At 43.4% G+C, this 25,983-nt stretch overlaps 1 protein-coding gene across 1 annotated transcript; it reads left to right on the top strand.

Moving 5' to 3' along the window:
• Window positions 1-24,287, top strand: LOC110491326 (nuclear prelamin A recognition factor). Its single transcript, XM_036946106.2, has 11 exons — window positions 1-651; window positions 2,482-2,553; window positions 2,758-2,967; window positions 5,992-6,124; window positions 13,905-14,039; window positions 17,089-17,207; window positions 17,552-17,681; window positions 21,350-21,422; window positions 21,590-21,727; window positions 23,103-23,260; window positions 23,490-24,287. The coding sequence occupies exons 2-11, from the start codon at window positions 2,497-2,499 to the stop codon at window positions 23,732-23,734; spliced, it is 1,398 nt and encodes a 465-aa protein (XP_036802001.1). The 5' UTR covers window positions 1-651; window positions 2,482-2,496; the 3' UTR covers window positions 23,735-24,287.
• Window positions 24,288-25,983: the final 1,696 nt, after the last annotated feature.

Raw genomic sequence — 25,983 nt, 5'->3', positions numbered from 1 at the left:
CCTCGCCGCTTTTGCTCGTGACGTCACGCGCCATAGACCGTCTCACAGTAACATAATCGAATCCGCCCAATATTTCTAACATCTTGTGTCTCTGATATTTTAAAAATCACACAAAAACGTAGAAGAAAAAAACGCACCGTCTCTTTTATTTTCGGTTTATTTGATCATATACTATTTATGTCAAGTCTACGCATACAATTTGATGCATACGTTGGAAATCCAACGTGCAACACACAGAACACGCTACAACTGCTTCTGCAACGCAATGCTGCAAAGCAGCGTCCCATTGGAATTTTTGGTGTACCAAAAAGCAATGACGATATCTGTCGAGGCGGGGAAAGGTTTTACGCATGCGCTCTTCAATGACCGGTGAACACAATGGAGTCACGTATTCTGAAGTCAAGTCGTCGTGAAAACTTGTCTGGAACCCCGGACTCATTTCAACATTAGCAGGTCTTGTGACCGAAACCGTGGCCGAGTCGCGTGTTGACGGTTGTTGCCTTCCAGCTGTACCGTAATCGCTCCAGATATTGCTGAGCAAGCTCTATGAGATCACCTGCTATCTAGAACCCTGCTCTAACTCCCCCTTTCTTCTTGAAATGTTTTTGAACTATTTTGTTTAAAAGCAGAACAGTAGAAAACGTCCAACCGGTGAGTGCATATAGAATATTCACTTATTTATTGAAATATACAATTTTACTAATACGTGGCTGACGATGGACCCTGGTATAGACGTCATAGATGTAGCTTGTGTCGCCTTCATAGACGCTGGGGTTCTGGAGAGCAAGGTTGTCTTTTAGGCAAGCAAGACATTACACATTTGATGATAAGAAAGGAATATTTTTTCTCCTGCCTCCAATTAGTGTTTAGTTAGGGATTTAAAACTGACCAGAAAGCATAATAATAGATCCTTTAACCATATTACCAGGATATGAATACTAATTTCCACCACAATTGCTGTTTAAATTTGTTCCTGATAATAGGCCGATATGTTCTCACAGATGCATCAACTGTTATTTACCATTTATTGCATAATATATCAGACAATTATAATAGTAGATTATTATTATATATCGTTATGTTATTTGTGTCTATGGTTACTGTATGATATGTAAGCCAATATTGAATACAGTAGCCCAGGGTTCTCCGTCCTTTTCTAGCACGAGAGATACTTTATAAATAAATTAAACATGTGTCGCGAGCTACTCATTTGTTGTTGTTGTTTTAGTAGCCTACCAAGAGCACAGATGCTTCGGGTCTTCATCAACATAGTTATCATAATGTACCTATGTAATAGCATATAAAAGAATAAGGCTCTATCGCCTGCCTATTCACACATTTGGTGCAATTATGTGTGCTATTTCGTGATGACAGGACGCTGTTATGTTGCAACAGGCAGTTTAAAATCATTATAATCTGCTGCTGTTGAGATAAGAAGAATGATCCTGATTGGTTAGGACAGGGTTAACAATGTAGAAGTTGGGTGGAGTTGAGTCGCACACACACACAAAAACAAACACTAGCAATTTAGTTTGGATCTTAGTAGTGGGCAGTTGTCCAAGGAGAATGTGTAGAGGTGTTGTGAAGATTCAAGGTCTACTGTTGAGTTGGATGGATAATGCAGAGTTAGGTCTACTGTTGAGTTGGATGGATAATGCAGGGTTAGGTCTACTGTTGAGTTGGATGGATAATGCAGAGTTAGGTCTACTGTTGAGTTGGATGGATAATGCAGGGTAAGGTCTACTGTTGAGTTGGATGGATAATGCAGAGTAAGGTCTACTGCTGAGTTGGATGGATAATGCAGAGTTCGGTCTACTGTTGATGTGGATGGATACTGCAGTTAGGTCTACTGTTGAGTTGAATGGATAATGTAGAGTTAGGTCTACAGTTGAGTTGGATGGATAATGCAGAGTTAGGTCTACTGTTGAGTTGGTTGGATAATGCAGAGTTAGGTCTACTGTTGAGTTAGATGGATAATGCAAAGTTAGGTATACTGTTGAGTTGGATGGATAATGCAAAGTTAGGTCTACTGTTCAGTTGGATTGATAATGCAGGGTTAGGTCTACTGTTGAGTTGGATGGATAATGCAGTGTTAGGTCTACTGTTGAGTTGGATGGCTAATGCAGAGTTAGGTCTACTGTTGAGTTGGATGGATAATGCAGAGTTCGGTCTACTGTTGAGTTGGATGGATAATGCAGAGTTAGGTCTACCGTTGAGTTGGATGGATAATGCAAAGTTAGGTCTACTGTTGAGTTGGATGGATAATGCAGAGTTAGGTCTACTGTTGAGTTGGATGGATAATGCAGGGTAAGGTCTACTGCTGAGTTGGATGGATAATGCAGAGTTAGGTCTACTGTTGAGTTGGATGGATAATGCAGAGTTAGGTCTACTGTTGAGTTGGATGGATAATGCAGAATTAGGTCTACTGTTGAGTTGGATGGCTCACTGACCTTGCTCTTGTGTTTGTGTGAAATCCAACAGCCATATCATTTAAAAATGTCAGAAGTGAACATGAGAAGACGCAAGGAGAAGTGTGAGAATTGCACTAAACAGGTAAGAGCCCATGTAATGTTTGTGGTTTCACTGTGCAGTGTGGAAGTGGCTCTCTGCAACATAAATTGTCATTCCAATCGTATCTGGTGTTGCTGAGTATCTGTCCCAGTTGTTTGAGTGTGTTACTTTTAGCATATGATAGTCAAACATTTTATATCGTGGCCAATTCTAACCTTGATTGATGTATTGATTGATCATTTCCAGTGCAACAAGAAGCAGAGTGGTGCAGGCGTAAGCTCCCTTCCGGAGGAAGATGTAGCCAACAGAGAGGTCCCTGCCTCCTCTCCTCCCCTTCAGCAGCAGGTGTTGCTGAGTGCCTGTCTGTCCTGTGAGGGCTGTGTGTCAGAGGAGGAGAGCCTAAAGATCTCTCAACAGAACCTGGAGGAGGTGGCCCGGGTCCTGGGCCAGAACAAGGTACTACTGGACCACTGACCAGGCTACCTGGGTCATATTCAATAGGCACCAAACGGAGGAAAACTTGCGGAAACAGGGAGGGACTACCTGGACTTATGAAGGAAAAAGGAAACTGCACACTGCTCTTGATAGTATCACTGATATTTAATAAGCTTACATATCGGCCTCATGGCCTTCGTCAGAGCTTTTGTGATAAAAAAATGAGCACCCTTATGTGGACCTCGCCCCTCCCACAGCCGTTCCACACATCGAAAGGGGTTGGAGGTGAAGGAAAACAAATAAGTGTTACCAAATAGGTAGATTTTGTGGCGTAGAGAAAGTTAAGATATCAGACAGGGGAGGTGATATTAATAATACTCTGAGTAAAAGAGAATGTTTTGGGATTTTCACCCTCCAGACATTATTTCCTAAAGGACTTAATGATGAAATGCCTGTGTATGTTATGTTGTGAATTTGAACATGAATAATGTGCCTATTTAAGATTACTCATTACTTATTAATGTACCCAATGATTAGTGAAAACTTGCCATGTCCTCATTTTAGTTTTACAGACGTGTTTAATACGTTTTATTTATACACTTTTGTAATATTTATGAAATGCATGTTGTTATATTTGGCAGCACTTATTTGTTTTCCTTCACCTCCAACCCCCTTCGATGTGTGGAACGGCTGTGGGAGGGGCCAGGTCCACATAAGGGTGCACATTTTTTTTTTATTCACAAAAGTTCTGACGAAGGCCGTGAGGCCGATACGTAAAGCTTATTAAATATCAGCGATACTATCAAGAGCAGTGTGAGGTTTCCTTTTTCCTTCGTCTTGTTCAACTGTTGCCAGGCACCTGCAAATAAGATTGCTCAGATGTGCGAGTGCCTTTTGAATTTTGAACTACCTGGACTTATGCAATAAGAGCCACTTTGTTCCCCTCTTCTTTTTTTGGACTAAATGTGTTGCTGAGATGGTCCCTAAGGAATTCAACCCTGGACTCCTCACATGATTAGCCTTCCTAAGCACTTGGGTTATCATTAGTTACCACAGCCAAAAAGTAATAAACCTCAGCAATTTCTCTTCTCTTAATAACATGTCATTTTAATAATATAACCTTAAAAGTGCAATATGCGGAAATCACTGCCATTTCCTGATTGCTAAAATTCTAATTCTTCGCCTAATTTCAGTTTATGTGTACATAATTATTGTACCATCTAAAATGCTGTGAAATATATTTTTTAAACCCCAAAATATATTATCTTCATCTGGTTTAAGCTGGTGTAGAAAACCGAAAGTAAAAGATGCAAAAAAGAAACAGGAAGCATAGAAACAGGAAGCATAGAAACAGGAAGCATAGAAACAGGAAGCATAGAACAGATCTACCGATTTTTAGACTTGCTTTCAATGAGAATGGCATTGTGGCTATGCTATCTAGTGGAAGCCAAGCGCTTGTGGAGATCTGAGTAGCTTTGTGATGTAACTAAAGAGACAAGGGCTAGGGTTGGGTTATCTTTACTGTACCTTCCAGATCACCTCGTGATGTGTGTTGTTAATACTGGTCTTTTTGCCTGCCTTGCCTACTGATTGTTTGGTTAAACTTTGTTTCACTTAACTGAAATGTATGGGGCATTTAATGTGGATGTCAGGCAAATGGTCTCTCTCTTCCTGGATGAAGTGTGACCTCTTTCTATCTCTCTCTATGTACTATTACAGAAGTGTGACATGTCTCTCTCTCCCTCCATCTACTATTACAGAAGTGTGACGTGTCTCTCTCTCTCTCTCTCTCTCTACTATTACAGAAGTGTGACGTGTCTCTCTCTCTACTATTACAGAAGTGTGACGTGTCTCTCTCTTCCTGGATGAAGTGTGACCTCTCTCTATCTCTCTCTATGTACTATTACAGAAGTGTGACGTGTCTCTCTCTCTCTATCTACTATTACAGAAGTGTGACGTGTCTCTCTCCCTCTATCTACTATTACAGAAGTGTGACGTGTCTCTCTCCCTCTATCTACTATTACAAAAGTGTGACGTGTCTCTCTCTCTCTCTCTCTCTCTACTATTACAGAAGTGTGACGTGTCTCTCTCTCTACTATTACAGAAGTGTGACTTGTCTCTCTCGCCCTCTATGTACTATTACAGAAGTGTGACGTGTTTCTCTCTCTATGTACTATTACAGAAGTGTGACGTGTCTCTCTCTCTACTATTACAGAAGTGTGACTTGTCTCTCTCGCCCTCTATGTACTATTACAGAAGTGTGACGTGTCTCTCTCTCTATGTACTATTACAGAAGTGTGACGTGTCTCTCTCTCCCTCTATGTACTATTACAGAAGTGTGACGTGTCTCTCTCTCTACTATTACAGAAGTGTGACGTGTCTCTCTCTTCCTGGATGAAGTGTGACCTCTCTCTATCTCTCTCTATGTACTATTACAGAAGTGTGACGTGTCTCTCTCGCCCTCTATGTACTATTACAAAAGTGTGACGTGTCTCTCTCTCTCTATGTACTATTACAGAAGTGTGACGTGTCTCTCTCTCTCTATGTACTATTACAGAAGTGTGACGTGTCTCTCTCGCCCTCTATGTACTATTACAGAAGTGTGACGTGTCTCTCTCTCTATGTACTATTACAGAAGTGTGACGTGTCTCTCTCTCCCTCTATGTACTATTACAGAAGTGTGACGTGTCTCTCTCGCCCTCTATGTACTATTACAGAAGTGTGACGTGTTTCTCTCTATGTACTATTACAGAAGTGTGACGTGTCTCTCTCCCTCCATCTACTATTACAGAAGTGTGACGTGTCTCTCTCTCTCTCTCTCCCTCTATCTACTATTACAGAAGTGTGACGTGTCTCTCTCTCTCCCTCTATCTACTATTACAGAAGTGTGACGTGTCTCTCTCTCTCTCTCTCTATGTACTATTACAGAAGTGTGACGTGTCTCTCCCTCCCTCTATCTACTATTACAGAAGTGTGACGTGTCTCTCTATGTACTATTACAGAAGTGTGACATATCTCTCTCTCTCTCTCTATGTACTATTACAGAAGTGTGACGTCACCAAACACCAGGTCCTGGTGGTGTCAGTGTGTTCCCAGTCTCTGCCTTTCTTTGCTGTCAAGTTCGGTCTGGACATTCCTGAGGCCACACGCAAACTCTGTGGCTTCCTCAAGAGCCTCGGTAAGGGAGTGTGTATCTATGTCTCTGTGGTAGATTTCAATTGGCTTTTCCAGAGACAAACCCTGTAGTTGCATTGGAGTGTGTGTGTGTGTGTGTGTGTGTCTGTCCGTCCGTTTTACTGTAATTCTGACCAGAAGTCCCCATCTGAATAGTAATCCAAGGAGAAGGCTGACAGTTTTAGGGTTAGGTTTAGGATTAGGGGTTAGGATTAGGGGTTAGGTTTAGGATTAGGGGTTAGGTTTAGGATTAGGGGTTAGGATTAGGGGTTAGGTTTAGGATTAGGGGTTAGGTTTAGGATTAGGGGTTAGGATTAGGGGTTAGGGTTAGGATTAGGGGTTAGGGTTAGGGGTTGTTATTTTTTGTATTTAACTTTTTATTTTTATAGGGTGGATCACCAGTGTGTCATTTACAAGGGAGCCTTGTGAACATGAACATAGACAATTTAATACACATCATGTAAGATAATACCAATGCAATGAATACCACATGATTCATCAAAACAAACACAACTCTCACACATCCCCTCCCTTATACCTGATCTGAACTGGCCAATGGAAAACAGCAAGTCTAATTTCAAGGTGGCCTTAACCCTAAAGTCGATGTCCACGCCCCCCGCGGAAATCCAATTGGCGTAATACAAAACGTCTCCATTAAAAATCTGTCAGTTTAAACTAGAGATATGTATTTTTTGCATTGGATGCGTCTCAATCCACCGCATCCGCCTATTTCGCACTTCCTCATCCGCCCATGTCGCACTTCCTCATCCGCCCATGTCGCACTTCCTCTTCCGCCCATGTCGCACTTCCTCATCCGCCCATGTCGCACTTCCTCATCCGCCCATGTCGCACTTCCTCATCCGCCCATGTCGCACTTCCTCATCCGCCCATGTCGCACTTCCTCATCCGCCCATGTCGCACTTCCTCATCCTTTCACTTCCGCTGTAAAAGATGACTGCACTCGAGCGGTGTTTGTCAGAACATGAGACATCCTGAAAATCGGTCTTCTCGTCAAATCGTCTGTAGCGTTCGAACCTTCAGACGAGTCACAAGACTCAAGTCCCGCGGTACCAGTTGAAAACAGTTACGGAAGTATACAGTACCAGTCAAAAGTTTGGACACACCTACTCATTCAAGGGTTTTTCTTTATTTTAACTATTTTTTACATTGTAGAATAATAGTGAAGACATCACAACTATGAAATAACACATATGGAATCATGTAGTGACCAAAAAACAAATCAAAATATATTTTTGATTCTTCAAAGTAGCCACCCTTTGCCTTGATGACAGCTTTTCACACTCTTGGCATTCTCTCAACCAGATTCACCTGGAATGCTTTTCCAACCGTCTTGAAGGACTTCCCACATACTGAGCACTTGTTGGCTGCTTTTTCTTCAACTCATCCCAAACCATCTCAATTGGGTTGAGGTCAGGTGATTGTGGAGGCCAGGTCATCTGATGCAGCACTCCATCACTCTCCTTCTTGGATGGCGTATCGCTGCAGAGTTCTGTGGTAGCCATTCTGGTTAAGTGTGCCTTTTTAATTCTAGATAAATCAGACAGTGTCACCAGCAACGTATCATCACACCACCTCCTCCTCTATGCTTCACGGTGGGAACCACACATGCAGAGATTATCCGTTAACCTACTCTACGACTCACAAAGACACAGCGGTTGGGACCAAAAATGTATAATTTGGACTCATCAGACCAAAGGATATATTTCCACCGATCTAATGTCCATTACTCATGTTTCTTGGCCCAAGCCTGTCTCTTCTTATTATTGGTGTCCTTTAGTAGTGGTTTCTTTGCAGCAATTTCACCATGAAGGCCTGATTCCCACAGTCTCCTCTGAACTAGAGGTCGACCGATTTAATCGGAATGGCCGATTTAATTAAGGCCGATATCAAGTTTTCATAACAATCGGAAATCTGTATTTTTGGACAACGTTTTGGCCGATAAAAAAAATATATAAATATATTCTTATTTTACACCTTTATTTAATCTTTATTTAACTAGGCAAGTCAGTTAAGAACACATTCTTATTTTCAATGACAGCCTAGGAACGGTGGGTTAACTGCCTTGTTCAGGGGCAGAATGACAGATTTTTACCTTGTCAGCTCGGGGATTCAATCTTGCAACCTTACAGTTAACTAGTCCAACGCTCTAACCACCTGCTCTCATTGCACTCCATGAGGAGACTGCCTGTTATGCGAATGCAGTAAGACAAGGTAAGTTGCTAGCTAGCATTAAACTTATCTTATAAAAAACAATCAATCAATCATAATCACTAGTTAGCTACACATGTTTGATGATATTACTAGTTTATCTAGCGTGTCCTGCATTGCATATAATCGATGCGGTGCGTATTTGCGAAAAAGGACTCGTTGCTCCAACGTGTACCTAACCATAAACATCTATGCCTTTCTTAAAATCAATACACAGAAGTATATATTTTTAAACCTGCATATTTAGCTAAAAGAAATCCAGGTTAACAGGCAATATTAACCAGGTGAAATTGTGTCACTTCTCTTGCGTTCATTGCACGCAGAGTCGGTGTATATGCAACAGTTTGGGCCACCTAATTTGCCAGAATTTTACATAATTATGACATAACATTGAAGGTTGTGAAATGTAACAGAAATATTTAGACTTAGATAAAATACGGAACGGTTCCGTGTTTCACTGAAAGATTAAACGTCTTGTTTTCGAGATGATAGTTTCCGGATTCGGCCATATTAATGACATAAGGCTCGTATTTCTGTGTTATTATGTTATAATTAAGTCTGATTTGATAGAGCAGTCTGACTGAGCGATGGTAGGCACCAGCAGACTCGTAAGCATTCATTCAAACAGCACTTTCATGCGTTTTGCCAGCAGCTCGTCGCTGTGCTTCAAGCATTGAGCTGTTTATGAATTCAAGCCTATCAACTCCCGAGATTAGGCTGGTGTAACCGATGTGAAATGGCTAGCTAGTTAGCAGGGTGCGCGCTAATAGCATTTCAAACGTCACTCGCTCTGAGACTTGTAGTTGTTCCCCTTGCTCTGCATTGGTTTCGCTGCTTCGAGGGTGGCTGTTGTCGAGCCCGGGTAGGGGCGAGGAGCCCAGGTTCGAGCCCAGGTAGGGGCGAGGAGAGGGGCGGAAGCTATTCTGTTACACTGGCAATACTAAAGTGCCTATAAGAACATCCAATAGTCAAAGGTATATGAAATACAAATGGTATAGAGAGAAATAGTCCTATAAGTCCTATAATAACTATAACCGAAAACTTCTTACCTGGGAATATTGAAGTCTCATGTCAAAAGGAACCACCAGCTTTCATATGTTCTCATGTTCTGAGGAACTTAAAATGTTAGCTTTCTAACATGGCACATATTGCACTTTTACTTTCTTCTCCAACACTTTGTTTTTGCATTATTTAAACCAAATTGAACATTGATTTTATTGATGTATTATATTAACTTATTTTAACTTTTCATTCAGTTTTGTTGTAATTGTCATTATTACAAATACATTTTAAAAAATTGCTGATTTAATCGGTATCGGCTTTTTTTGGTCCTCCAATAATCGGTATCTGCGTTGAAAAATCATAATCGTTGAGATGTGATCAGTGAGATGTTGATGTGTCTGTGACTTGAAATCTGTGAAGCAATTATTTGGGCTGCAACTTATCCTATGCAACAGAGGTAACTCTGGGTCTTCCTTTCCTGTGGCGGTCCTCATAGAGCCAGTTTCATCATAGCACTTGATGGTTTTTGTTACTGCACTAGAAGAAACTTTGAAATGATCCTGATTGAATGACCTTCATGTCTTAAAGTAATGATGGACTATCGTTTCGCTTTGCTTATTTGAGCTGTTCTTTCCATAATATGGACTTGGTCTTTTACCAAATAGGGCTATCTTCTGTATTGCAATCCTACCTTGTTACAACACAACTGATTGCCTCAAATGCGTTAAGAAGGAAAGAAATTCCACAAATTAACTTTTAACAAGGCACACCTGTTAAATTAAATGCATCCCAGGTGGCTATCGAGTGGCGCAGTGGCCTAAGGCACTGCATCTCAGTGCTAGAGGCGTCACTACAGACACCCTGGTTCGAATCCTGGCTGTATCACAACCGGCCGTGATTGGGAGTCCCATAAGCCGGTGCACAATTGGCCCAGTGTCGTTCGGGTTTGGCCGGTGTAGGCCGTCATTGTAAATAAGAATTTGTTCTTAACTGACTTACCTAGTTAAATTATTATTATACCTTTATTTCAACAAGGAACACAGACTGAGACCAGGGTGTCTTTTACAGCTGGGCCCTGCGTAGACATGTTTACACATACAGTTTAGGTACAATGATTAAGAAACTACACAAGACAAACAAAACCATCACAGATAACACAAAAACATACAGCAACAGATTACATTTACACACAGGTTATTCCCCTAACAGGTTATTCCCCTAACAGGTTATTCCCCTAACAGGTTATTCTACTAACAGGTTATTCTACTAACAGGTTATTCCCCTAACAGGTTATTCCCCTAACAGGTTATTCCCCTAACAGGTTATTCCCCTAACAGGTTATTCCCCTAACAGGTTATTCTACTAACGGGTTATTCCCCTAACAGGTTATTCCCCTAACAGGTTATTCCCCTAACAGGTTATTCTCCTAACAGCAGAACTTGCATTACCCGAAACAGTTAGAAGCAATACAAAAATAAAAATGCTCCAATAAATATTTAAAATGGGCGACTGGGGGACAAGAGTCTCATGTTTAAGTTTAGTCTGCAGACTATTCCACAGGCAAGGAGCGTAACAGGAAAAGGCAGCCTTACCCAACTCTGTGGAAACCGCATGGGCCTCAAGTGGAATCCATGCTTGAGACCTGGTTTTAGGAATTATAATTCTAATATTGATGAGTGATGATAAATAAGAAGGTAGCTTATTCAGAAGTGCTTTAAATCAAATCAAATTTTATTTGTCACATACACATAGTTAGCAGATGTTAATGCGAGTGTAGCGAGTGTATGCTTGTGCTTCTAGTTCCGACAATGCAGTAATAACCAACAAGTAATCTAGCTAACAATTCCAAAACTACTACCTTATACACACAAGTGTAAAGGGATAAAGAATATGTACATAAAGATATATGAATGAGTGATGGTACAGAGCGGCATAGTCAAGATACAGTAGATGGTATTGAGTACAGTATATACATATGAGATGAGTATGTAAACAAAGTGGCATAGTTAAAGTGGCTAGTGATACATGTATTACATAAGGATACAGTCGATGATATAGAGTACAGTATATACCTATACATATGAGATAAATAATGTAAACATTATATTAAGTAGCATTGTTTAAAGTGCCTAGTGATATTTTACATCAATTCCCATCACTTCCCAATATTAAAGTGGCTGGAGTTGAGTCAGTGTATTGGCAGCAGCCACTCAATGTTAGTGGTGGCTGTTTAACAGTCTGATGGCCGTGAGATAGAAGCTGTTTTTCAGTCTCTCGGTCCCAGCTTTATAGACAAACACGAGAGCATGTTGTTCTCGTCTCATGGACAGCGAAGTCCAACTCACATGTTGATATAAAACACAGTGGTGAGTTCTGTAGCTAGCACCCGTAACAAACCTAAGTGCGCAATGATAAGTAGCATCCAGCGATTTGAAGTTTTGATGCCGTAGCATGCATGTAAATAATATCCCCATAATCTATAACAGACATAAAAGTAGCTTGCACAATTTGTCTTCTATTTGTATAGAGGACAAACATGTCCTGTTTCTATAGAGGAAGCCTAGCTTGATTTTTAGCCGTTTACAAAGTTCATCAATATGCATTTTAAAAGGGTATTGATAAATAAAGGTGAAGTAAAAACAACAACAAAACCAAAACCTAATAAAGGTGGTTGAGAGAATGCCAAGAGTGTTCAAAGGGGGGCCACTTTGAAGAATCTAAAATATTCAATATATTTTGATTTGTTTAACACTTTTTTGGTTACTACATAATTCCATATGTGTTATTTCAGAGTTTTGATGTCTTCACTATTATTCTACAATGTAGAAAATAAAGAAAAACCATTGAATGAGTGGGTGTGACAACTTTTGACTGGTACTGTGTGTGTGTGTGTGTGTGTGTGTGTGTGTGTGTGTGTGTGTGTGTGTGTGTGTGTGTGTGTGTGTGTGTGTGTGTGTGTGTGTGTGTGTGTGTGTGTGTGTGTGTGTGTGTGTGTGTGTGTGTGTGTGTGTGTGTGTGTGTGTGTGTGTGTTTGTGATGTGTTAATGATTATGCAATGACTGGGGAAGAAGGCTACAGCAAAAAGGCATCGTGAGTCAGCCCCAGTGGAATGTTTTACATCGATCTTCAATAAGGCACTTAGTACATCATAGGCATCAAATGAGCAATGTGTATCTGGGAATGTATCGTTCTCTGCAACCTAGCTCGAGGTGAGTAAAGGGCTCCCTCTACTGGAATCAGAGTTTTCCAAATATATTTCATCAAATAGGTGGCCTGAAGAGTCAGAGTGGTTATTAAAAGCACCACAAATGTTCATCTTATCTTATCTGTTACGGGACCAGAGTCTGTCATAACCTGCTGGGTTAATGAGGGCGTGGAGTTTTGTTTCAGAGATTTGACTACCTTCTAGAAGGCAGCTGGATTCCCACCATTCTCAGATACACAGTTGAAGAAGTATGCCAATGTTGCTTTACTAACCAGGGATAGACCTCAGTATGTCTCAAGCATCTGAAGGACTGCCAGTCAAACGTCAGCCTGAGCCCAAGCTAAATGCTTCTTCTGAAGTTCCTCTGGCAGTTTCATGTGTGAACCAGGAAGTACCTCTATCTTTTAGTGTCTTGAACGGTGCGTGCTTTTCTGCAATAGAGTTGAGCAAGGAAGTTAAACAATTTAGGGCCTGATCCGAGTCAGATATCTGACACCCCCCAATTCTCAGACAGGAATTGTTGCTCATTGAAATTCCTGTAATTTCTCTTTGTAATAATGCGAGGGTGAGATTTAGCTTTGCATCTCTTATGCAGGAAACGGATAAGTGGTCACTGAACTCATTAGAAAAAATTCCATTGGCTGTATACTTAAGAGGGTCGTTTCTGAAAATAATATTTAAAGCAGCTTTAAGCTACGGGTATTTTTCAGGGTGTTTTTAAAGTTGGGACGGGTTGGTTGAGTTACATATCTGCATTGAGCTAAATCTGTCAGTCTATCAGAAGCTGGCATCAACCAATTCAGATTTAGATCACAAAGAATTCAGATTTAGAATTCAGATTTAGATTTAGAATTCAGATTTAGACTTAGAATTCAGATTAAGATTTAGAATTCAGATTTAGATCACAAAGAATTCAGATTTAGAATTCAGATTTAGATTTAGAATTCAGATTTAGAATTCAGATTTAGATTTAGAATTCAGATTTAGAATTCAGATTTAGCGTAGTTTGATAGGAAGTCAGATAATTGACTAAGAGCACATGTTGAGGCAGAGGGAGGGCGATAAATTCTCACTAGCGCAAGTTAGGCATTATTACCAAAGCCCACATTTTAGGACTAGACATTAGGGGTTAGGGAAAATAGCATTTTGAATGGGTATCAATTGTTGGTCCCCAAAAATCCTCACAAGTATAGTAAAACAGATGTGTGTGTGTGTCGTAAGAGAGATTCTGTGTGCGTCTGACTTAGTACAACGTAGCGTGTGTGTGTGTGTGAAGTATATGTGTGCGGTACATTCACAGGCATCTACCAGATGAATCATTGTCCCCCCCCCCTGTCTCCCTCTGTAGGGGTGCAGTATGTGTTTGATACCACTCTAGCTGCAGGCTTCAGTATTCTGGAGAGCCAGAGAGAATTTGTCCAGAGGTACCGCAAGAGGAACCATGACAACCAGGCCCTACCCATGTTCACCTCCTCCTGTCCAGGTAATATTTACATATTTACAGTGTAGGAAGTCATTGAACCATCTAAACCGCTGTGAAATGTAATTTCCATAACAACAAAGGGTTTTCTGCTGTTTGAAGCTGCTGTACAAAACCTGAAACTAAAAAAAAAATGCATAAATTAAACTTAATAACAGGAAGCATAGTAATAGTGCGCATAGAACAGATCTATCGCTTCTTAGACTTGCTTTCAATGAGAATGTCAGACCTATAACTCACATGTCTATGTGGAAATGATCAGCTCACCCAAAAAGGGACACATGGCAGCTTTAAGCTACGAATTAATCAAATCAAATGTATTTATTAAGCCCTTCGTACATCAGCTGAGATCTCAAAGTGCTGTACAGAAACCCAGCCTAAAACGCCAAACAGCAAGCAATGCAGGTGTAGAAGCACGGTGGCTAAGGAAAAACTCCTTAGAAAGGCCAGGAACCTAGGAAGAAACCTAGAGAGGAACCAGGCTCTGAAAGTTTGTTCAGTGTTCTTCTGGCTGTGCAGGGTGGAGATTGTAAGAGTACATGGCCATTTCAGGCCAGATTGTTCTTCAAGATGTTCAAACGTTCATAGATGACCAGCAGGGTCAAATAATAATCACCGTGGTTATAGAGGATGCAACAGGTCAGCACGTCAGGAGTAAATGTCAGTTGGCTTTTCATAGCCGATCATTCAGAGTTAGAAACAGCAGGTGCGGTAGAGAGAGAGAGAGAGAGTCCAAAACAGCAGGTCCGGGACAAGGTAGCACGTCTGGTGAATAGGTCAGGGTTCCATAGCCGCGGGCAGAACAGTTGAAACTGGAGCAGCAGCATAACCAGCTGGGTTGGGGACAGCCAGGAGTCGTCAGGCCAGGTAGTCCTGAGGCATGGTCCTAGGGCTCAGGTCCTCCTGGAGGAGAGAATTAGAGGAAGCATTCTTAAATTCACATAGGACACCAGATAAGATGGGAGAAGTACACCAGATATTACAGACTGACCCTAACCCCCCGGCACATAGACTATTGCAGCATAGATACTGGAGACTGAGACAGGTGTGGGGGGGGGACGACGACACTGTGGCCCCGTCCGACGATACGCCCGAACAGGGCCAACCAGGCAGGATTTAGCCCCACCCACTTTGCCAAAGCACAGCCTCCACACCACTAGAGGGATATCAACAGACCACCAACTTACTACGCTGAGACAAGGCTAAGTATAGCCCACGAAGATCTCCTCCACCGCTCATGAAGATCACGTCAGTGACTCAACCCACTCCTAGGGACGGCATGGAAGAGCACTAGTAAGCCAGCCACAGGAGACAAACTGATATTTTTCCCGACAGATAAGATCTAAACCAGGCCAGAACTTGTCCGTGTCGACCGATTAGGGTTTCCAGTCTCTCCAAAAGACTGGTGATCGATGACGTCAAAAACAGCTCTAAGGTCTAGGAGCACGAGGACAGAGCCTCGGTCTGACGCCATTAAAAGTTAATTTGTCAGTGCTATGATGGGGTCTAAAAGCAGACTGAAGCGTTTCATATACATTATTTGTCTTCAGGGAGTTGCAGCGCAACAGTTTTTTTTCTTCATTTTTGTTGTTGAGTAATGGGAGATTTAATATAGGGCTGGGAGGGAGGGAGAGAGGTTTGGCTGGGAGGGAGATTGGGCTGAGAGGGAGGGAGAGAGGTTTGGCTGGGAGGGAGATTGGGCTGGGAGGGAGGGAGAGAGGTTTGGCTGGGAGGGAGATTGGGCTGAGAGGGAGGGAGAGAGGTTTGGCTGGGAGGGAGATTGGGCTGAGAGGGAGGGAGAGAGGTTTGGCTGGGAGGGAGATTGGGCAGAGAGGGAGGGAGGGAGGGAGAGAGGTTTGGCTGGGAGGGAGATTGGGCTGAGAGGGAGGGAGAGAGGTTTGGCTGGGAGGGAGATTGGGCAGAGAGGGAGGGAGGGAGGGAGAGAGGTTTGGCTGGGAGGGAGATTGGGCTGAGAGGGAGGGAGAGAGGTTTGGCTGGGAGGGAGATTGGGCTGAGAGGGAGGGAGGGAGGGAGAGAGGTTTGGCTGGGAGGGAGATTGGGCAGAGAGGGAGGGAGGGAGGGAGGGAGAGAGGTTTGGCTGGGAGGGAGATTGGGCTGAGAGGGAGGGAGAGAGGTTTGGCTGGGAGGGAGATTGGGCTGAGAGGGAGGGAGGGAGGGAGGGAGAGATTGGGCTGGTAGGGAGCGAGAGAGATTTGGCTGGGAGGGAGGTAGATTGGGCTGGGAGGGAGGGAGGGAGGGAGCAAGAGAGAGAGATTGGGCTGGGAGGGAGGTAGATTGGGCTGGGAGGGAGGGAGGGAGGGAGGGAGGGAGGGAGGGAGGGAGGGAGGGAGCAAGAGAGATTTGGCTGGGAGGGAGGGAGCAAGGGAGACTGGGCTGGGAAGGAGGGAGGGAGGGAGGGAGGGAGGGAGAGAAACTGGGCTGGGAGGGAGGGAGCGAGAGAAAGATTGGGCTGGGGGGGGAGTGAGGGAGCGAGAGAGAGAGATTGTGCTGGGAGGGAGGGAGGGAGCGAGAGGGGCTGGGAGGGGGGAGGGAGCGAGAGAGGTAGATTGGGCTCGGAGGGAGGGAGCGAGAGAAACTGGGCTAGGAGGGAGGGAGGGAGCGGGAGAGAGTTTGGGCTGGAAGGGGGAGGGAGGGAGCGAGAGAGAGATTGGGCTGGGAGGGAGGGAGCGAGAGAGACTGGGCTGGGAGGAGGGAGGGAACGAGAGAGAGAGATTGAGCTTGGAGGGGGGGAGGGAGGGAGAGAGAGCTGGGAGGGATGGAGGGAGAGCGAGAGCTGGGAGGGATGGAGGGAGAGAGAGAGACAGAGCAAGGAGGGAGGGGGACAGGAGGGAGAGATAGGACCTGCAGGAAGGGACTCACTCTTCTTTTCCTGCTCTCTCATTCGCTCACTCTTGCGCTCATCCTCAGTTTCACGTCTGTTTTAGTCTTGCTCTACATTTTTCTCTGACCTTAATTAACCCTTTAGAAAAACATGAGCTTTAGGACTCAAAGGAATTTCAGAAGGCTTTATCATGTGTTCTGTTTCTTCCAGGGTGGATCCGGTACGCTGAGCGTGTCCTGGGCAGTCTGGTCACTCCTCACATCTGTACGGCCAGGTCTCCTCAACAGATTATGGGCTGTCTGGTTAAAGACTACTTTACCAAACAAAAGGTCAACACTTTCATCTGTTATAACAACCCATCCAATATGATTCAATGAAACTCATTAGGTGAATACTGATTGAGCCCACACTACTCATCTATTATAACAGTGTTATATCACCTCACACAACAGGTGAATACTGATTGAGCCCACACTACTCATGTGTTATAACAGTGTTATATCACCTCACACAACAGGTGAATACTGATTGAGCCCACACTACTCATGTGTTATAAGTGTTATATCACCTCACACAACAGGTGAATACTGATTGAGCCCACACTACTCATGTGTTATAAGTGTTATATCACCTCACACAGCAGGTCAACCGTGTTTTCTCTGTGTTCTTGTAGAAGCTGAGCCCAGACAAGCTGTACCACATAGTGGTGGCCCCGTGCTTCGATAAGAAACTGGAGGCAGTCCGAGAGGAGTTCTACAACAGTCTACTGGACAGCAGAGACGTGGACTGTGTCCTCACATCAGGTACTGCTGCTCCATCCTCTCTACCCCTCTATCTTACCTCTCTACTAATATCTATCCTATCTACCTCTCTATCTGTCCTCTCCTCTAATATCTATCCTCTCTACCTCTATATTTATCCTCTCTACCTCTATATTTATCCTCTCTACCTCTATATTTATCCTCTACCTCTATATTTATCCTCTCTACCTCTATATCTATCCTCTCTACCTCTATATTTATCCTCTCTACCTCTATATCTATCCTCTCTACCTCTATATCTATCCTCTACCTCTATATTTATCCTCTCTACCTCTATATATATCCTCTCTACCTCTATATATATATCCTCTCTACCTCTATATATATCCTCTCTACCTCTATATATATCCTCTCTACCTCTATATATATCCTCTCTACCTCTATATTTATCCTCTCTACCTCTATATCTATCCTCTCTACCTCTATATTTATGCTCTCTATATCTATCCTCTCTACCTCTATATTTATCCTCTCTACCTCTATATTTATCCTCTCTACCTCTATATTTATCCTCTCTACCTCTATATTTATCCTCTCTACCTCTATATTTATCCTCTCTACCTCTATATTTATCCTCTCTACCTCTATATTTATCCTCTCTACCTATATCTATCCTCTCTACCTCTATCTATCCTCTCTACCTCTATATTTATCCTCTCTACCTCTATATTTATCCTCTCTACCTCTATATTTATCCTCTCTACCTCTATCCATCCTCTCTACCTCTATATTTATCCTCTCTACCTCTATATTTATCCTCTCTACCTCTATATTTATCCTCTCTACCTCTATATTTATGCTCTCTATATATATCCTCTCTACCTCTATATTTATCCTCTCTACCTCTATATATATCCTCTCTACCTCTATATATATCCTCTCTACCTCTATATATATCCTCTCTACCTCTATATTTATCCTCTCTACCTCTATATTTATCCTCTCTACCTCTATATTTATCCTCTCTACCTCTATATTTATCCTCTCTACCTCTATTTATCCTCTCTACCTCTATATTTATCCTCTCTACCTCTATATTTATCCTCTCTACCTCTATATTTATCCTCTCTACCTCTATATTTATTCTCTCTACCTCTATCTATCCTCTCTACCTCTATCTATCCTCTCTACCTCTATATTTATCCTCTCTACCTCTATCCATCCTCTCTACCTCTATATTTATCCTCTCTACCTCTATATTTATCCTCTCTACCTCTATATTTATCCTCTCTACCTCTATCTATCCTCTCTACCTCTATATTTATCCTCTCTACCTCTATATTTATCCTCTCTACCTACAGTGCCTTGCGAAAGTATTCGGCCCCCTTGAACTTTGCGACCTTTTGCCACATTTCAGGCTTCAAACATAAAGATATAAAACTGTATTTTTTTGTGAAGCATCAACAACAAGTGGGACACAATCATGAAGTGGAACGACATTTATTGGATATTTCAAACTTTTTTAACAAATCAAAAACTGAAAAATTGGCCGTGCAAAATTATTCAGCCCCCTTAAGTTAATACTTTGTAGCGCCACCTTTTGCTGCGATTACAGCTGTAAGTCGCTTGGGGTATGTCTCTATCAGTTTTGCACATCGAGAGACTGACATTTTTTCCCATTCCTCCTTGCAAAACAGCTCGAGCTCAGTGAGGTTGGATGGAGAGCATTTGTGAACAGCAGTTTTCAGTTCTTTCCACAGATTCTCGATTGGATTCAGGTCTGGACTTTGACTTGGCCATTCTAACACCTGGATATGTTTATTTTTGAACCATTCCATTGTAGATTTTGCTTTATGTTTTGGATCATTGTCTTGTTGGAAGACCAATCTCCGTCCCAGTCTCAGGTCTTTTGCAGACTCCATCAGGTTTTCTTCCAGAATGGTCCTGTATTTGGCTCCATCCATCTTCCCATCAATTTTAACCATCTTCACTGTCCCTGCTGAAGAAAAGCAGGCCCAAACCATGATGCTGCCACCACCATGTTTGACAGTGGGGATGGTGTGTTCAGGGTGATGAGCTCTGTTGCTTTTACGCCAAACATAACGTTTTGCATTGTTGCCAAAAAGTTCAATTTTGGTTTCATCTGACCAGAGCACCTTCTTCCACATGTTTGGTGTGTCTCCCAGGTGGCTTGTGGCAAACTTTAAACGACACCTTTTATGGATATCTTTAAGAAATGGCTTTCTTCTTGCCACTCTTCCATAAAGGCCAGATTTGTGCAATATACGACTGATTGTTGTCCTATGGACAGAGTCTCCCACCTCAGCTGTAGATCTCTGCAGTTCATCCAGAGTGATCATGGGCCTCTTGGCTGCATCTCTGATCAGTCTTCTCCTTGTATGAGCTGAAAGTTTAGAGGGACGGCCAAGTCTTGGTAGATTTGCAGTGGTCTGATACTCCTTCCATTTCAATATTATCCTCTCTACCTCTATCTATCCTCTCTACCTCTATATCTATCCTCTCTACCTCTATCTATCCTCTCTACCTCTCTATATATATCCTCTCTACCTCTCTATATATATCCTCTCTACCTCTCTATCTATCCTCTCTACCTCTCTATCTATCCTCTCTACCTCTCTATCTATCCTCTCTACCTCTCTATCTATCCTCTCTACCTCTATCTATCCTCTCTACCTCTATATTTATCCTCTCTACCTCTATATCTATCCTCTATACCTCTATATTTATCCTCTATACCTCTATATTTATCCTCTCTAGCTGTAAAATATTTGCTCCCTTTCTGATTTTCTGTTTTTGCATATTTTTGATACTGAATTTTATCAGATCTTCAGCCAAAACCTAATATTAGATAAAGGGAACCTGAGTGAAAAAATAACACAACAATTGCATACTTTCTTCATACACAAAGTTATGCAACACCCAATGCCCCTGTGTGAGAAAGTACACTCAATACCTGGTTGTACCACCTTTAGCTGTAATGAATCCAACCAAACGCTTCCTGTAGCTGTTGATCAGTCTTTAGGCTCGCTGTGGGGGAATTTTGGCTCATTCTTCCATGCAGAACTGCAGTAACTCAGCGACATTTTGTGGGTTTTCAAGCCTGAGCTGCTCATTTCATGTCCTGTCATCTCAATTGGGATTAGGCCTGAATTTTGACTAGGCCATTCCAAACCTTCACATTTGTTGCTTTTTAGCCATTTTCATGTAGACTTAATTGTGTGTTTTGGATCATTGTCTTGCTGCATGACCCAGCTGCACTTCAGCTTCAGCTCCCTGACGGATGGCCTGACATTCTCCTGTAGAACTCTGATACAGAGCAGAATTCATGGTTCCTTCTATTAAGGCAAGTTGTCCAGGTCCTGAGGCAGCAAATCATCCCCAAACCATCACACTACCACCACCATGCTTCACCGTTGGTATGAGGTTCTTACTGTGGAATGCAGTGTTTGGTGTTCGCCAGGCACGACCCATCTCGTGCCTGGCGAAAACGTTATACTTTTGACTCATTTGTTCACAGAACATTCTTCCAAGAGTCTTGATGATCATCCAGGTGCTTCCAGGGGCCGTTCGGCAAACTCGAGTCAATTTTTGGGACGTGATGGGTCCCATTTTATGTCTGATAAAAATCAAACACTGCATTCCATATAAGTTGTCTGTTGTTTTAATGACTGAATGTGTGTGTGTTCCAGGGGAGGTCTTCCTCATGATGGAACAGATGAAGGTGTCCGTAGCAGACCTGGACTCTGTCCCTCTAGACCACGTGTGAGTGTTTCAATGTTCACTGGGCTCTTAACCAGGAAGTGTTTGTCAGTGCTCAATGTCAGGCTCATTGCTCAGTGAGGTGGTGATGTGTGTCTGTGAGTGTATTTCTGTCTGTTAGGTTCAGCTACTCCGAGTGTGTAACATTCTTCTCTTTATCTTCATGTTAGGCTGAGTGAGGCAGGGGGCCAAGCCTTGGTGAGACATGAGGGCAAAGGATCCGAGGGCTTCCTGGAACACGTCTTCAAATACGCTGCTACGGAACTGTTTGGTCTGGATGTAGACGAGATCACATACAAGACTCTCAGGTGAGGAGGGGAGAGAGATGGAAGACCTTGAACTGAGACCGTTGGAGAGGGAAGAGCGCTGACCTGGGTTCAAATACGCGTGGATTTGACTTTTGTTTATTTAAATACTTATTTTCTGTGTGTTTTTTTATTTTATTTTTTTAGATAATGTGGCTTGAATCAATTACATCTATTCAAAGTATTTTCAAATACATTATTTAAACCAGCAAAACAGATCTGGGCCTGCATCCACAAAGCGTCTCAGAATGGAACATTGGCCCCAAGCGCTGAGAATAGAGACGTTTTACTCTTCTGGGTCAAATAAAAACCAGCTATGCATGAAGCCTCTTTAGTCATAAGAGTCACTCCAAGTCAACAGATCCTCTGTAGGAGACCTCATGAGCTGCCCTAACCAGTTAAGAGTTACCAGCAGGTGTCTTGGTAACAGAACATTGCAGTGAGTCAGTGATTCCTGCATCACATGCAATTGCTTTTGAGTTGCTAAAATGATATTTCATCAACCATAAATAATCTAGACTCTTTCACATGACATGCCTAAATACTTAGAACCACCAGGCTAATAAATAAACATGTTTTTCTTTTGATTATTTAATGACCTACTTCATGTTATTTCAAGTTATCCATTTGGAACATAACAACACGTTGTTTAAAATATCTCTAAATTGTGAAAAACCTATAAATTGGTAATTGAAGGCATCTGTAGTGTTAACTTCGATAGTGTTAGATGAAAATGACAGCTCTTTTAAAAAGTTGCAGCGTTATATGCAACATTATCGGCAAGTGACTTGATGCCTACTGTGCCAAAGTGATTTAGAGTAGTTAAACGGGAGTGACGACGAGTGTGTTGACAATGGTAATATTATAAAATTCTGCTTTTAACAACGTTCAAAATGTGTATTATCAAAAAAGGTTATGCAAATGTCTTTGAAAGTAATTGAAATGGCCTAAATAGTATTTGAACTCAGGAGATGGAAGGATGAGAGCGGAGAGGAGTAGAAAAGAGGGTAAAGGAAGCAGGCTGTAAAAGAGGGAGTGAATTTAAAAAAAAGTGTCCCATCTCCCTCTCTCTGACCTCCCTGCCTCCCTCCATCTCAACCCTTTCCCGCACCCCCTCTCTCCCTCCCTCCCTCTCTCCTCCCTCCTCTCTCCCCCCGCCTCCCTTCCTCTCCCCCCGCCTCCTGTCCTCTCTCCCTCCCTCTCTCCTCCCTCCCTCTCTCCCCCCCTCCTCCCTCCCTCTCTCCCCCCTCCTCCCTCCCTATCTCCCCCGCCTCCCTCCCTCTCTCCTCCCTCCCTCTCTCCCCCCGCCTCCCTTCCTCTCCTCCCTCCTCCCTCCCCCCGCCTCCCTTCCTCTCTCCCCCTTGCCTCCCTCCTCTAGGAACCGTGACTTCCAGGAGGTGTGTCTGGAGCGGGATGGGGAGGTGCTGCTGCAGTTTGCATCCGTCTACGGCTTCAGGAACATCCAGACTCTGGTCCACCGCATGAGGACAGGACACATCCCCTACCAACTGGTGGAGGTGCTGTCATGCCCCGGCGGTAGGTCACATCTACTTCCTGGTCCTGGTTTGGTTTTGGGTTAATGTGACGAGGCAGCTGTCAACCTGTTTGTGTTGAACTGAACTGGATATAGAAACTAGAAAAGGGATTTAGTGTATCTTATACTTTGTTTAACCGCCGTTCTCCCCCCTCTCTCTCCCCCCTCTCTCTCCCCCCTCTCTCTCCCCCCTCTCTCTCCCCCCTCTCTCTCCCCCCTCTCTCTCCCCAGGCTGTGTGAGTGGTCGTGGGCAGGCGGAGGGAGAGACAGGGGGTCGCGTGGATAAGGCCTTGGTTCAGCAGATGGAGGACGCCTACAGCAGTCTAACAGTCAGGCTGCCTGACACAAACCCTGACCTACTCATACTCTACCAGGATTGGCTGGAGGGGCAGGACTCAACGCATGCCAACACACTCCTACACACACAGTACACACAGCAGACCCCCAGCCAGACACAGACACACATACAGTGGTGAGATACACACACACAGAAACCCAAACACACCTCAACATCCAAAAGCCCAATCAATCACTGACCCTCTGTCTTCTAAGGACCCACTGCAGTGGTTTCCATAGGTAACATTGTATAGGCGTGGATGGGCAGAGGGCCTGGATGCTGTATTTGTGTTCCTTTGCTCCCTGCCTAAAGAATCATCTCTGGAAAACACCCATATGTCCAAGACTTGATTCTGAACTTCCTTACTCGACCAGAAGGTGGTGCTGTTATTCCATCCGATGTACTGCTCTCGAGTGCTGTGGAGGCTGATCCACTGCTTTCACCATGGAGGGGAAACAGCAAATATGTGTGCTTTGTTCCAGAGGGAATTCATGATGTGACAGACACATTTGTGACATTGGGAAAACAATTGTATCTGATCCAAGGGGATGAAGCAGGACAACTATCAAACAAACTGTGTCCTGTTAACATGTGGTGAATGTGAAACCTGTAAGTAGGACTAAAAGCATTCTTAGAAGTGATCCAAACAGTTGAAATAAAACCAGTTGTACTTGTTTCAACTGGCAAATGGACACGTTGTTTTGTCTCCTGTGATTCCAACATGCTGAATGATCAATCAAGCGATTGAAAGTGCTAGTAGCTCTTCTCACTAATAATGCTGGAAGTGTGGCGGCCATTTGCAATGCACGTGTTCATCCATGTCATGAGCACTGGAATTATCTTCGCCATATGATGTCCATATGAGAGCCACTCACCGGACAGTTTATTAGGTACACCCTGTTCACAAAAATGGATCACTTCTACAGACACGTGAGTCACGTGGCCTTGGCTTGGCCTTTGCTGTCTGCCTGCTATATAAAGCAGGCAGACAGGCATCGAGGATTTCAGTTACTGTTTGATTGAAGGATGGGCAAAACGAGTGACCTAAACGACTTTGAGCGTGGTACGATCGCGGTTTCTAGGCACACCGGATTCAGTATCTCAGAAATGGCCGCCCTCCTGGGATTTTCCTGCACCGTAGTGTCTAGGGCAAAGCTCTGCAACAGGTCGATCGCGGACTACCAGTAGCTCGCAGTCCACCTACGAGTAGCTCGCAGTCCACCTACGAGTAGCTCGCAGTCCACCTACCAGTAGCTCACAGCCCACCTACCAGTAGCTCACAGTCCACCTACCAGTAGCTCGCAGTCCACCTACCAGTAGCTCGCAGTCCACCTACCAGTAGCTCAGAGCCCACCTACCAGTACCTCACAGTCCACCTACCAGTAGCTCGCAGTCCACCTACCAGTAGCTCGCAGTCCACCTACGAGTAGCACGCAGTCCACCTACCAGTAGCTCACAGTCCACCTACCAGTAGCTCACAGTCCACCTACCAGTAGCTCACAGTCCACCTACCAGTAACTCACAGCCCACCTACCAGTAGCTCGCAGTCCACCTACCAGTAGCTCGCAGTCCACCTACCAGTAGCTCACAGTCCACCTACCAGTAGCTCACAGTCCACCTACCAGTAGCTCACAGTCCACCTACCAGTAGCTCACAGTCCACCTACCAGTAGCTCACAGTCCACCTACCAGTAGCTCACAGCCCACCTACCAGTAGCTCACAGTCCACCTACCAGTAGCTCACAGTCCACCTACCAGTAGCTCACAGTCCACCTACCAGTAGCTCGCAGTCCACCTACCAGTAGCTCACAGCCCACCTACCTTCATGAACCAACATCCATGAGGAACGTTTTTGACATGAAGAATTCATTCCCCAAAGATTTCAGGCTGTTCTGGAGACAAAGGGGTGTCCGATCCGGTACTAGATGGGTGTACCTAATAAACTGTCTGGTGAATGTATAATCAGGGCCATGAGTTATACCTGTACAGGAACAACTCCTGTTTCAGGCTATTTAGTGTAGCTAGCTCTTCAAAGCAGTACAAAACACGTTTAAGTTGTGTTATGTTCATGTTCAAACAGAGGAAGACCAAGTCATGTTTTTTAAAAGGGGTAATCTGCAGTTCGGACAATAACAAAGCCGCCACTGATTTGGTAAACAGCTGAGGAATGGGGATGGAGTAATTGAACCACTCTCCAATTGCTAGATCAACTATGGATACAAGGACTGACCACTCATGATATAACAATTATAGTTTTAATCATGTTTTGAGGCAATAAAGAGTATTTTTTTTACGTTTGCTTTGTCAACAAACAAATAAATAAAACAACCTTACATTTGGGGTTCTGATGTGACAGTTGAACTAAGCTCATGCGGCATCTATATGTTAT

Source organism: Oncorhynchus mykiss, chromosome 16 (assembly GCF_057628025.1).
Source record: "Oncorhynchus mykiss isolate SJ-2025 chromosome 16, ASM5762802v1, whole genome shotgun sequence".
In the NCBI taxonomy this organism is placed as follows: Eukaryota; Metazoa; Chordata; class Actinopteri; order Salmoniformes; family Salmonidae; genus Oncorhynchus; species Oncorhynchus mykiss.
Note: the sequence above shows the minus strand (reverse complement) of the source record. Positions and strands in the feature narration are given on the sequence as shown.